This window comes from Nyctibius grandis, chromosome Z, assembly GCF_013368605.1.
Source record: "Nyctibius grandis isolate bNycGra1 chromosome Z, bNycGra1.pri, whole genome shotgun sequence".
In the NCBI taxonomy this organism is placed as follows: Eukaryota; Metazoa; Chordata; class Aves; order Nyctibiiformes; family Nyctibiidae; genus Nyctibius; species Nyctibius grandis.
In genome coordinates, this window is record NC_090695.1 from 53,895,622 (window position 1) to 53,910,026 (window position 14,405).

The 14,405-nt window shown below is 41.9% G+C and overlaps 1 protein-coding gene across 1 annotated transcript; it reads left to right on the forward strand.

The window, feature by feature from the left end:
• Positions 1-3,604: 3,604 nt before the first annotated feature.
• On the forward strand, positions 3,605-13,572 carry LOC137676244 (splicing regulatory glutamine/lysine-rich protein 1-like). Its single transcript, XM_068422940.1, has 6 exons — positions 3,605-3,667; positions 7,157-7,321; positions 8,330-8,508; positions 9,105-9,238; positions 10,859-10,973; positions 13,449-13,572. Exons 1-6 carry the CDS (start codon positions 3,605-3,607, stop codon positions 13,570-13,572), a joined length of 780 nt encoding a protein of 259 aa, XP_068279041.1.
• The last annotated feature ends 833 nt before the right edge of the window (positions 13,573-14,405 follow it).

Below are 14,405 nucleotides of genomic sequence, written 5' to 3' on the forward strand. Positions count from 1 at the left end.
TTGAACCCGTAGTGTTGGTGAATAAACGAAGTGGTGTTGGCTGAACAGCCAGGCTGGCTCTGCCAGCTCAGAGGCAGCAGGCAACTGGTGGTTTGCTATCTAGTCACCAAAGGGAGATAAAAGGCCACATGCGTTTCAGCTGGGTCATCTCGTATCTTCCGATGTCATATTCGTAACCATCTATGCTGCCATCATAAAGCTCATATTAAGGCAGACTAACTGTTGCTGCAAACAGCAGCATCATTCTGCCACCATCACATGCCACCAATGAACATTATCATTTTAACTTTGCCTCTGGCAAAGCTAAAGCATGTAATCCCAAGAAAAAAAGTGTGAAGTATTCCTACTCCTGAATGCCATCAAATTGAAGCATCATGGAGAGCCAAATAAGCTGATGAAGATGGCAGTGAGTACACAGTAGATATCAAAAGGGGCAAATAAATAAGATCTTAGGGACTTAGGCTCTTTTCACTTCATATGCCTTAAACTTATTGCAAGGCTTTTCAATTTCATGTCATGAAGTTGAGTTTTCTAATTGGCTTTTATAGATGGTTGAGCGCATGTAAAACTGTCTGGTTTTGTTGTGCGTACATGAATAAGACATTATCATGCTGAATTTAACCTAGGTTGAAAAAGGTTTGAACAAAATCTTGTTATGCTTTTTCCAAACAAATTCTGATGATGTAAACTGTACTGTAAGATACTTCAGGCATTCAAGAAAATTAATATTTTAGTTTGTAAGAAAATGTGAGGAAATGACTCAACTCTGAGCATCCTGAGTGATGTGGCATCTATAGTGAGCACGATAAAGTCAACAGAAGACTTTTAACCATAGGAATCCTTGAAGAGCAGTCCTTAGATTTTGTTATCTTTTCTTCTCAGTTTATTGCTGATCAAAGACACCTCTGCAGTTGCTAGTTTTCGTAAATATCCATCAGTATTTTATGGGTGTGGTGTCTTGGCTAGTAAGATTTTCTACATAAATAATGTACTAGTTAATCAAAGAAGATAAAGAACAATAAAATCCTTAAAATGTTTTATTCTGGGCTTCTTATGAGAATTTTTTAGTTTGAATTATATGAAGCCAGTCGTCTTTACTGCTCCATTCTGTTTAGCATCCCCAGGCTTCTACTCCAGGAGACCAATGCCAAGATGAAGTCTTCATTTCAGGACAGCGGAATTACCCATCTGCCAGACTTAGTCTCAAAGATATTCCTCCGGACAGCATGAAGAAAATAGCTGTGCAGGTAATTATCTACGTGACACCATGGATAGGATATATTTATTGTTATTTGTAAGGGTGTATTTTTTTATTATTTGTAGAAAAATACGCTGGGATCACAGTTGGAACTGGGGCTTCTCTAAAATGTAGTACCCAGGTATTGAAGGTGGCGTAAATGAAATAGCATCCTCTTTTTGGAAGACAAACTAGTTAACTATATGGAGACAAATAGTTCTCGTTTTTCTTCAGCAGGGACTTTGAAAGGAGAAACTTGCAGCAAAAGATGTAATTGCAAGTGGAAATCAGAATATGGAAATGATTTCAGGAAAGCAGTCTGAAGCTGATTAAACCTTTTAAAGAACCAACTTGAAATCTGTTTTACACTGTCTCCCACAGCATCCTCCTAGACAAACTGGCTGCCCGGGGCTTGGATGGGTGGACTCTTCAATGGGTTAAAAACTGGCTGGATGGCCGAGCCCAGAGAGTGGTGGTGAACGGGGCAAAGTCCAAGTGGCGGCCAGTCACTACCGGTGTTCCCCAGGGCTCAGTTTTGGGGCCGGTGCTCTTCCATATCTTTATAGATGATCTAGATGTAGGGATTGAGTGCACCCTCAGCAAATTTGCAGGTGACACCAAGCTGGGTGGGAGTGTCGATCTAGTGGAGGGTAGGAAGGCCCTACAGAGGGATCTGGACACGTTAGATAGATGGGCCGAGACCAACGACATGAGGTTCAATAAGAACAAGTGCCGGCTCTTACGCTTTGGCCACAACAACCCCGTGCAGTGCTACAGGCTCGGGGAAGAGTGGTTAGAAAGCGGCGCGGTGGAAAGAGACCTGGGGGTGCTGATCGACAGCCTGCTAAACATGAGCCAGCAGTGTGCCCAGGTGGCCAAGAAGGCCAATGGCATCCTGGCCTCTCTTAGGAATAGTGTAGCCAGCCGGTCTAGGCAAGTGATCGTCCCTCTTTACTCGGCACTGGTGAGGCCGCACCTTGAATGCTGTGTCCAGTTGTGGGCCCCACACTTCAAGAAAGATGTTGAGGTGTTGGAGCGAGTCCAGAGGAGGGCGACCAAGCTGGTGAAGGGTCTGGAGGATATGACCTACGAGGAACGGCTGAGGGAGCTGGTGTTGTTCAGCCTGGAGAAGAGGAGGCTCAGAGGTGACCTCATTGCCGTCTACAACTACCTGAAGGGAGGTTGTAGTGAAGTGGGAGTTGGCCTCTTCTCCCAGGCAGCTATCGCTAGGACAAGAGGACACAGCCTCAAGCTTCGCCAGGGGAGGTTCAGGTTGGACATTAGGAAGAATTTCTTCTCAGAAAGGGTCATTAGACATTGGAATGGGCTGCCCAGGGAGGTGGTGGAGTCACCATCTCTGGATATGTTTAAGAAAAGACTGGACGTGGCACTTAGTGCCATGGTCTAGTTGGCATGGTGGTGTCAGGGCAACGGTTGGACTGGATGCTCCCGCAGGTCTCTTCCAACCTGGTCGATTCTGTGGTTCTGTGAGGCCGCCGCTAGAGCGCCCGCGCGCCGGGACGCTCTGTCAGGCGCCGCGCGCTCCTCTCTGCCGTCAGGTCCGGCTCTCCGGCTGCGTGCGGCACCGCGGTGAGCGGGGCCGTCGTGCAGGCGCCGCCGTGATGAACAGCGGAGGGCTCGGGGTGCCGCTGGGCTTCCCCTTGGGCCCCACCGCTGTCATCCGGGTCCCGAACCTGTCCTCGGCAGCGACCGGCGAGCAGATGCGGACTGTGTTCGGCTTCCGGGGAGATACCGAGGAGCTGCGCCTCTGCCCCGCGGAGTAAGTGGGTCCTGCGGCGGCGTCCGGAGCGATGGAGGCTTGGGAGGAGGAAGAGGCCTGGAGGGACCGGGAGGGTGGCGGGAAGGGAAGAGGCAGAAGGCCCCGTGTGCCATCTCGAGTGCGCGCACCAGAGCCTGCGGCGCGGGGAGGGGGTGCCGTGGTCCCCCCCTTTGTATGGCGGGAGCGGGAGGGGCCAGGAGCTTGGGCCACACTGAAGCTGGCGGCCCCGGCTCGGAGGAGGGCAGCCGCCGCGGCGCCTGCGGAGCGGGCTTTGTGTTCTGGCGGCGGCGGGGACAGCAACCAGGGCTGCGGCCGCCCGCCGGGGTGTGCCGGCCCTGAGTCCCAGGCGGAGGCCTGGCGAGCAGCGTGCTGCCAGGCTGCCCCGGAGCGCCTCCCCGCGCACTCTTTAATAGGTTTATGGTGATTTTTTGGCGGACAGCACTAAGTTGGGTGGGAGTGTTGATGTGCCTGAGAGTAGGAAGGCTCTGCAGAGGGATCTGGACAGCTGAGACAGATGGGCCTAGACCAATGGTATGAGGTTCAACAAGAACAAGTGCCGGGTCCTACACTTTGGCCACAACAACGCCATGCAGCGCTGCAGGCTGGGGGAAGAGTGGTTGGAAAGCGGCTTGGTGGAAAAGGAGCTGGGGGTATTGGTGGACAGCTGGCTGAACGTGGGGCAGCAGTGTGCGCAGGTGGCCAGGAAGGCCAATGGCATCCTGCCTTGTATCAGGAATAGTGTGGCCATCAGGACTGGGGAAGTGGTTGTCCCCCTGTAGTCGGCACTGGTGGGGCCGCACCTCGAGTACTGTGTCCAGTTGTGGGCCTCTCACTTCAAGAGAGATGTTGGGGTGCTGGAGTGAGTCCAGAGAAGGGCAACAAAGCTGGTGAAGGGTCTGGAGGGTATGTCCTGTGAGGAGCGTCCGGGGGAACTGGGATTGTTTGGCCTGGAGAGGGCGAGGCTGAGGGGAGACCTTATCGCTCTCTACAACCACCTGAGGGAAGGTTGTAGCGGGGTGGGGGTCGGCCTCTTCTCCCAGGCAACTAGCGGCGGGACTGGAGGACATGGCCTCAGGCTGGGCCAGGGGAGGTTCAGGTTAGACATTGGGAAGGGTTGCTTCCCAGGAAGGGTTATTGGGCATTGGAGTGGGCTACCCAGGGAGGTGGTGGCGTCACTGTTCCTGGGGGTGTTTAAGAAAACACTGGATGTGGCACTTGGTGCCATTGTCTAAGTTGACACGGTGGTGTTAGGTCAAAGGTTGGACTTGATGATCCCAGAGGTCTCTTCCAACCTAGTAGTTTCTGTGATTTCTGTGATTCTCTTTTACTTTGGACTTGTTCCACACTTGTTTCTTAATATACTTGAGTTTTCTCCTGACCAAATGTGGGTTTTTGTTATAGCTGTTGTTCTTGTTTTTCACTAAGTTACATAACAGATTTTAAGGCAAATAGATACTTTCTTGACATTCATAAGCAAATACTGTTTGTGCCTATGTGTAAAAGTTTGCCAGTGTGTATGTACACATAAAATATGAAAATCCAGTGCCGTAGTAGGGTTTGACTTGGAAATGTCAAGGTTATAATGCTGTAAACATCAGTTCTAAATGATTAATTTAGTCTTCAGAGGTAGGATGCAGGATTGTGATTGTATATTTTACTCCTGGTTTTATTTACAGTTTATATGCGTAACTTTTAGCAGTATGGATTTCCTTGCCTAACAGTTATGGACATTTGACCTGACTTTCAACTTGTTACCTTGGAAATAAATTAAGTATTTACTCTAATGCCCTTCTTGTGAAACAAAGAGAGACATGCTTCCTATTGACTCTCTGAAAATTTATTTGAATAGTATTACGATAAATTGTGAAAATAGTGTTTCATTGACAAGTGCATGGGAAGCAAAGCTGTCCCAAGCAGAACGATGCTACGAAATGTTGAAATTATTTTCTGCTCCTTTTTTTCCTTACGTATTTAATGATTTGAGGTCTAGATTTTTAAAAATCAATTCCTTCTATTAATTCAATTAAAAGAGAAATTTGCCTTTTCATTAGAATCAACATCAGACAAAAAATCATGTCATCTGAGTCTTAGTTTTAAAAACAGTTCTGTAAGAAATCCAAACTTCTGATGTGTTGTAGAGCATGAGTTTTGTTACCTTCATGGAACGGCAGAAACTCACTTTTCACTCCGGTTTCTAGATGAAAGACGTAATTCAGTAAGTTGAATTAGTGAACTCGAGGTCTCGTGGACATTGACTACTGAATGACAAATATTAATATGCTCTTTTGAATTTATTTCATGCTGAGGACTCAGAGGAAGGTGACGTAGTAGCTTTCAGTCATCTGAGAGTATTTGTGTTACGTAAGTTAAGTAAAAGCTTTCACTGAGATTAGGACCCCATTTGCAAGCCTTTGTACAGAAATACATAGTTAAAAAAATCAAGCCAACAATTCTTGTTTTAAGAAGAGTATATGGTGTGATATTAAACGTGTTATCCTAACTTTTTTAATAGATTAAGCAGTGAGGTGAAATAAAGTTTTGTGTTGCATTGTGTAGAACTGCAACATGTTTTCTCTCTGTCTGTATTGCAGATATTCAGCTTACACACAAAATACTTTTGCTTGGTGAAGCATGAGTGTGCAGAGCAGAGTGAAGTTGTCTGTATGCATCATTTCATGTATGTGAAAAAAAGGGCATTTGTGTTAAGGAATTTACTGTAATATCTGTAGCGCCGTTGCCTTTGCTGGGCGTGCTTGTTTCTAATGGATGTGAACTTCCAGGTGTGTTGATAGTGCACAACAGTAAGCAGAATATGTATACAGATGTGTGTTCCTTTGGTAGCCCTGTTCCACTCGAATTCATTGTGCAACATCCTATGACTGACTTGAATGAAAAAAGAGAAGATTTTTGACTTACTAGGGAGTGAGGATGATGTCTCTGGCACCTGTAGGCTTTGTGCTTCAGTGATTCTAGAGCAAAGGGCTGTGCTGTGATTGTCTGAACTAGCGTTATTAGAGAGAAGAGTTCCTTTTTACCAAGTTTCTACAATTTTCCTGTCATTAACATACCTCAGTTTTATAGGATGCAGCAGAGAATTTCCTTAAAGAACTAAAAGGAAGTCTCAGTTGTTGAATACAATTAGTTACATATTATGTTAAATAAAAAGCATATTGATGTTAGAGTAGTTTACTTAAGGTCGTTGTAAGCTTGCAGAATGTGAGGTGGAAGAGAGGAAGCACCCCTTTTTTTACCACATTAAATAAAATTCAGGGAAAATGTCAAGTTAAAATAGAGTAGTTTTCTCTTTTGTTACATAAAAAAAAAATTACTGGTGCCTGGTTGAGAATTTCTTACACTTGTTAGAAAATTTGTTTGCTGGAAATTTGTTTGCTGGAAAGGCAGTTGCTTTTCAGGTGGGGAAAATAAAATTAAACCGAGGAACTCATCAGACCAATTCAGTAGTGATTTTTAAGTGACTTTTTAAAATAACATTCCCCGGGAGAGATTTTAATTCCCAGTTCCAAAAAATGAGAAGTATGTTGTCCTCATTGCCTCGGAAGTGACTGTGTTTGTAGGGAAAGGACTTAGACATAATATCCTTCTCATTTCACCTGCAATTAACCTTGCCTTATGTGATGTGTTTGTCCAGAAGGTACTTTCTGTGTCCCTTTGGTGGACTGCTGTCTATCACAGAACAAATTGGCCGTGGGCACTGCAAATTCCCTTCTTCCCCTGCTGGGCAAGGGCTCAGCAGTTCCTCTTCTACTCCTAATACTTGTTGTGGCCAAAAAAAAAATAATATTAGCAGTGTCTGAAGGAATCTTAGTCAATTTGATTGACTGTAAGCATTAGAAATTCAAGCCTATATGTTTTCTGATTGATATGCTGCATCCCTGGGCAGCCCTCTTTGATAAGGTGCTACCTGATAGCCCACAGAATATCTTAACTATGAAGGTTATTTATGGGCAGATTTTTATTCTTTACAAAAAGTGTTCATCCGGGACCTTAAAATTTACAGTATTGCCTATATTCATTAGATTTATTTTTACAGAAGTGCCCAAGACAGGCAAGTATTCACAAGTGAATTATTTGCCAGCAGTGCTTGGTTGCAAAGCATATTCTGGTTTTGTGTTTTCCAGGTCGGTGTTTCACTTGGCACTTTGGGGGCTATCGCAGCAGCAGCATTGGACCCTAACATTACGGCACTGGGAGAAATGCCACAACCACCAGTTATGGGGAATGCAGATCCATCCAAAATTGATGAGATCAGGAGAACGGTCTATGTTGGAAACTTGAATTCCCAGGTAGCTTTTTTGTGTAGTGGAAATACTACTGGAACGTGTCGAATTGTAATTTATCAATTCTAATCTTTGATGTTACAGAGTTTTCCTCAGTTGATGAAAATAGACACTTTTTTTAAAAAAAAAAAGTTTTTGGTTACTAGTGATATTTTGAATGCTCCTGTGCCAGTCAGATCAGACCAGACTGTGGAATTCATTTTGGCAGGCTACCAGAGAAATCACACTGTAGCTGAATTCCAGAAACATACTTCTGATTGTGTGTGTTGATCAAATGGCCAGCTGGGTTATGTTAGCTGAGCAGTGCCTCAGAAGTGTTGGGATCGTGGTAGCTGTCCCCCACAACGCTGTGCAGTTGTTTAAGTACAGTAAGATGGAATTATATGTCCTAGTGGAAGTTGCAAAATTAACATAAATACCTTTGCGTTTCTAGAACAGGAAAGTTAGGTCTGTCAGAAACTTGTTTTTTCACCAGTTGATTGAATTGAAAAACGTTTTGCTTTTGACTGATGGCAATGTAAGTATTTTATTTGGGTTTTTTGGCTACCAAAGTAGCTCCTGGAGTGTCAAAGTACTATTGATTGCAATAAAATGAAGTAAGCTGGAAGCTAGTGGAAGAGCAGATAAAATCTAAATGTCGTAATATTGTTTGGGTTTTTTTGGAATTGATCAAAATTGACAGTCAACAGCTTGGACACAGGTGTATACGGAAATTCGTCATGAGTTATTTCAGATGAGTTTCCTGAGAAGTGCAAAATCCTGCGCAAATGCCTTTTTAACCTAGATGTGAGGCTTCAGGGCTTGTGGTTGCACTATTTTAAATTGTAGTATATTCTTTAGCTTAATGGAAGAAAAAATACCTGTCTTTAAGTGTAACATTACCAAATCCATGTCACCTGTGTGATAATGGTGAGATAGCCTTCCAAAATCTGTAGCTCTTGGATTACGTGATATATTGCATAAGTGGTTTTCATTCTATATTTTACTTCAGCTGAGCTCTTCAACTCTTTCTAGACTACAACAGCAGATCGGCTGCTTGAATTCTTTGAGCTAGTTGGAGAAGCCAAATTTGTGCGAATGGCAGGTGATGAGACGCAACCAACAGGATTTGCTTTTGTGGAGTTTGCAGACCAAAATTGTGTACCTCGAGCTCTTGCCTTTAATGGAGTGATGTTTGGAGAGAGGCCACTAAAGTAAGGAATGAAATTTCCGTATTGAATGAGAGATTTCTTGTACCCTAATGCATTTATGACTGAGATGTGCAGGAAACTGCTGTGCTTAATATTTTTTCAATATAAGGACCTGTTGTTAGCAAACTGGAACATTTTTGTAAACTCCAGTTTCAAGGTTGGGCATAACTTTCTCTGAGAAGAATGTGGATGGCATTGAGTAAAATATGTTTCTATTTAATCCTGAGGTAGTGGCTGCTCTAATAGTGCAAGAGTGTGCAAAGTCCTTAGTACTAATTAAGCTTTCTGTATGTGTATGTAATTAGTAGGTCTTAATGTAGAGATTTGATCTGAACTGGAGAAAGAGATTCCTACTTCTACTAGAAAGTATTTGAACACAGAAATACTGTGCTGCATTTATTTAAAAGTGGTAAGATTTGAAAGCAACAAAAGATATTTCAGATACTTAGAACAGGTGAGCGTTAGGAGAAATCTGTAGTTTTGCTGAACTTTGAAGTTTTTAGTTGTAGCTGGAAGTTGAGGTGTTTTCCTTTCTTAGTTGTTTTTCATTTTCCCTTTTCAAGTGCTGGAGCTAAAGGTTTTATTTTTCCTTAATTTAGAATAAATCACTCCAATAATGCAATAGTGAAGCCTCCTGAAATGACATTGCAAGCTGCTGCCAAGGAACTGGAAGAAGTGATGAAGAAGAGAGTAAGGGAAGCCCAGTCCTTCATATCTGCTGCTGTTGAGCCAGGTAGGTATATTATGTTTATTACCTAACAGATACGTTCTGTGCGTACCTTGGCACATGCTTTTAAGAGCATTTTCAAACACAGGAAGAGGATACTCAAAGGTGGACAATACGTGTTGGAAAAAGAAGAAAATAATCAAAATTGCATTTGTGCAACAAAGCAGTGGGATGAAGCTTTCTATTTCATCGTGTCTTATTTTCAGATACACGCTCACTGAATGTTTTGAAAAATACAAAGTTAATACTAAATTAGTACTTAATGTTGGTGCTTTTTAAGTTCAAAGTACTGACACTTTTGAAAGAAAATGCTTTATGTCTTGTTTTGTTGTGCTCTAGCACCCATTAATGCCATAGTTTCGCGGTCAGGGGGAGCTAGGATGGTTCTGAAAGCAGTAATATTATGCTTTCTTTATCTGCAGCAGGTTAATTTTGTCCCTGTGCTATGCTCTTTTTCATGCTGGCTCAAGACTGTGTGCATCTTCATAGCAAATGGGATCAGAGAATGAATCTGGCATAAAGCAATATATTGTAAGGGACTTTTTTTTTCATCCAGGTTGGTTCGTGGATCCCTGCTAACACCGATATGCCAGGTCAAGGAGGAAGGCGTTAGTGTGTTGAGAGGTTGGACAGGTATTTCGGTGCTGGCTTAAACTGATTGCGAAACCACAGCATAAAAAAATTCTCAGCTTGTTAAACGTGCAATTGAGATCCTTCTCCTTCTTTTCATCAGTGAGATTTTGTCATTCTTTTTCCTAACCAACCCAGACATTGTCCTACATAGGTTAGATAGTGCGGAGTCTTGAGGGGTTTTTCTGGGGGAGTGGCTGAGTATTTTCTGTTGTTTTTTAGGGCTGGAAGAAAATAGCTCTAACATTTCCTCAATGTTAAGCAGCAGAATGACAGTCTTTTAGAATCTGAACCAAAGTTGGTGAGGTCACTGTGAAGATTTCTGCTGACTTCCCCGCCTTTGGATCAAACTTTTCACCCTTTTCTCTTTGTCCCTTCCTCCTGCAAAACAGTGTTTGAGGAATAAACCTTCAGTATTTGTACAGTGGTTGAAATATCACAGAATCACAGAATCACAGAATGTTAGGGATTGGAAGGGACCTCGAAAGATCATCTAGTCCAATCCCCCTGCCGGGGCAGGATTGCCTAGACCATATCACACAGGAATATATCTAACATTAACACAGGAAAATATCTAACAGTATAGAAAGTACTAATTATTATTTACATTTTATGCTTGTTTTCAAAATTATGCCCTCTAAATTTACTCTATTCTTCTCAGGTTATTTAAAAAAAATAAAGTAATTCTGTTAAATAATAGACCAAGAGGAGAATATGTTGCGATCTTGTGCGTTGTGGCAGCAACATAAATCCCATTCCTAGTAGAGCTAGCTGTTTATAGTTACCTGGTTTGTGTGTACTGCTGCAGGATGGCTGCACTCAATGAGTATGTGCCATGACTTTCTTGGATGTTTCTGAAGGATATTGGCAAAGAAGGAAGGTGTGCATAGAGTAGGCCCCTTGCACTATATGTGGTACATTCCGCTTGTGCCAGATTGTTAGCTGGCATCTGTAAATGTTCTGAGCTTACACTGCAAAGTGTTTTTTTCCTCTCAGAGTCTGGAAAGAGCAGTGAAAGAAAAGACGGTCGATCTTGTTCCCATTCTCGTTCAGAATCCAGGTCTGGCTCAAACTTCCAATGTAGAAGGAAAAGATCACACTCAAAACACAGGTAGGTATGGTTTTTATTTTGGACTAAGAGATAGCAGTGGGGTTTTTTGAGTGGTGGTGGTGGTTACTGAGATTTCTCACTGAGTTCGAAGACGAGTATCCCTGTAGAGAAGATTACTGATTGCACTGAGCAGGTCAGAGTAACCAGGAACTTTGTCTCTGAACAGGTACTTTTTCCCTCTAAATGCTCAATGTTTTCAGGATTTCTTTCAGTTAAAACCCACTAGAAGACACTTTTTGTGCCATGTAGCGTAACCATTTCTATGGTTGCATGGTATGTTTTATGCCATGTAGCATAATATCACTTTGTGAGCTGTATTTTAAAAAGAAATAGCTACCTGTTTTTTGTGGTCGAACATGTAGTTTACTGTTAACGCCCTGAGCAGATGGGCTCGCTGGTTTTGCTACTGGAAAGCTCCTGATACCCTGAACTTCTAAACATGGAGTTAACAAATGCAGTATTCTTATTTACTGTACTGTAAATGTAAGGGTCTGGTTTTTAAAAAAAGAAGAAAAAGGCTTTAGGGCGGTTTTTCATTCTTCAGATTAGGTTTGCTTTACTAAATGTGCTCAGTTCTGAAACAGGCTTTGGAATATGGGAGGAAATAAAATTACTAGGTCACCCTTAAAGTATATGCATTGAGATTTTTTCCAAGAATGAGACAGTCTTGCTCTGTGAGACTTAGAGACGCTTCCTGAAATGGTTCAGATTCTTTCAATGTCACTAATGTCTTCTGAGCATTTACATAATCAATGTAAAGATGTTTGACTATGTTAAGTATCAAGAAGAAAAAAAGAAATTCAGAATGTATTTGATAGCTTACACTTTAAAAAGGCGAGTGTTGTCAGTGTTGCAGCAGCAGCTCTGTTGCATCCTTTCATGCATCATCTTTTAACAAGGCAACTAGAATTCTCTTAGTTACAGAAACACTGGCCAGAGGCAGTTATCGTCAGTTATGCTGTCAAACAAATATGATACCAGTGCAGGCTTCAGTTTTGCAATAGTGTGGCACCACCGTACAAGTTATCTAATGACACACAAATATTAGGCATCTTTTGTAATGCAAGAAGAATCATTTGGTCACGCCCTTACTGCTTGCTTCTCTGCTGTTTCTTTAACTCAGGACATAACTGAAAAAACAGTCTTTGTTTTGTATAACGCTGCAGTAATCTCAGTACTATTTTGTATTGACACAAACCAAATTGATTTTTAGAAGATAAACTTGCCTTTTTTTCCTTGTGGAAAAGCTGTGCTTTAAACAACCGTTGATGGTTATATTTTGTTGTTTGGTTTTTTTTTTGACGATTTACCACTGCTCCTGTCAGATCTGAGAACATGCTGAAAAAAGGCCAGTCTGATCTGTTGAGGGAACTATCCTTATGACTTCCCTGTTTTACTGTTTGATAAAACACTTAAATCGTTTTCATCTCTGTGATAGAAAATTTATTCAAGGTCTTATTTTGACTCAGTTGTAATTAATTTGCCCTGTAGCTGGTTTGTATTTCTGCACTGATGGGCAGAACACAGCTGTAGGTAAAAAACCTCTGCCTCTCCTCTTGGTATATGTTACTCGGTGTGTCTTGAGCTGCAGAAGACAGGTGGAGCTGGTATTTTTTGTACCTCTCTGTTCTTCAGGATGTGTTTTTTTGCAACTTAATGTTCAAATCCACCTTTTTTTTTTTTCTTTCCTAGGAATTATGATCTTCCAAAAATAGGGAATATGTTGGGAAGAAAAGAATAGAGTAGTTTTTAAGTCTTATTTTCTTCATCAAATCTGCAGCTATGCTATATATGTTTATCAGAAGACTTTAATTGGATTTTTGTGAGAGTATCTGCACATTATTTGCATTCCTTATTTATCACGCAGTAAATACTCATTCCTTTCCTTGAGAATTCTTATAATTGAAATCCTTGCTAACGAATCCTTTCAACTGAAAAGCTTAGTTGACTAAATGCTGAGCCACCAAAAGTGGTTGGTTTTTTTGTTTTGTTTTGGTTTTTTTATGTTTATTTCAATTGTAAGGCTGGAGAACAAAGCAAAAAGAGAGCAGTTAAAGCCATCTTTCCTCAGTGACCAAGACTGCAATAAGTGACTGGGCCTGGAAGAGAAACAGAATGTAACTATTTTACAAGCTGCTAGAAGTTGTCTATACTAGATTTTATGCATTGTAATTTACTAAGGACAGCTATCCTAATATGATACAAATTTCTATTTTCCAAAGCGTTCATGGAGGTTATGACGAAACGTGGGTATGACTTAAATGGTGCATTGTTTCAAAGGAGGACATGAGCACCTGGTGAAGCCTAAAGTATTCATATTTGCAAAAATGTTGATAGGCAGTATATTACTGAGGTGTAACACTATACAATTTTATGTAGTGAGGCAGGATTCCTGTTTTTTTTCCTTTGTTGGTTGACCTAATTTTTATGAAGTTTCAAGATTAAAGTGTTTTTCTTCTGGCATTGTTCATATAGAAGTAGATCTAGCAGCGGATCCCTCTCAAGACACAAGGACAGACGCAGATCCAGAAGTCCCCTGAAAAAACGGTCTAGATGTAGGGAAAGGCGGAGATGGAGAAGTCGCTCTCGTTCTCGGTGAGTTCTGTTCCGAAGAAATTACACTGTTGTTCTTAGCCCACAGTACAGAGTTTTTGAAAAAATCTTAACAAACCTTTTAGGTGTTGGTAAAGGGTGGAATGTCTAAATGCTTCAGCCTGTGCCTAGGCTTTGTTCGTGAGAAAAAAGAATAGAAAGTAATTTTTAATGGTGAGTGTAGTGGTTTGGGCTGGGATAGAGTTAATTTTCTTCATAGTGGCTCATATGGTGGCTACAGGGGTTAAACCACCACACTGAGGCACCTAAGCTTTGATAGTCTAGGCTACATTTACACAAACATGCAAGCTGACTGAAAATAGAGATCTTCAATTGCCAGACTTTAACCAGTAGATGAGGAATGTTCTGTGTAGGCTGTGCCAGCTACAAAAAAGTGGATGATGCTTGTTTGATCTTTATCTGTTGAGAAGTTTGGATTCAGGCTGAGCTTGATCCCGCATTCCGAGATCATGTGTACAGTTTTTGTGCCTAAGCTTCTGTTTTCGCCTTTGGCTGTCTCAGATTGGCCATACACTGCTGTGGGTGCAAACGCGTGTGTCTGTTATATGGCATATTTGCATTTAAGGATCTAATACATCTATATTTTACCTAGTCTATTACTTTTTAAGTCTGATTGTCTGATTATTGAAGTGTGAAATTCCAACAAGATAATAACACAGTATTCTGAGGGATGAAGTAGTGAATATTCAGAAAACAAAAGTGCCTATGAAAGTAGCTTCATGACTAGAAGTCTTGGTATTTTTCTGTCTCTTTATGTCTCTAATTCCCCTGACTGATTTAAAGGGAGCTTCATACTGAGGTTGTGCAGTTGCCTCTTGT

Bases quoted from the DNA above. Each gene is read 5' to 3' on its own strand.
- LOC137676244 (XM_068422940.1), top strand. From the start codon at position 3,605: ATGCAGCGCTGCAGGCTGGGGGAAGAGTGGTTGGAAAGCGGCTTGGTG. The intron at 9,239-10,858 runs GTAGGTATATTA...TTTTCCTCTCAG, and splicing joins ATCTGCTGCTGTTGAGCCAG to AGTCTGGAAAGAGCAGTGAA. The intron at 10,974-13,448 runs GTAGGTATGGTT...TTGTTCATATAG, and splicing joins AGATCACACTCAAAACACAG to AAGTAGATCTAGCAGCGGAT.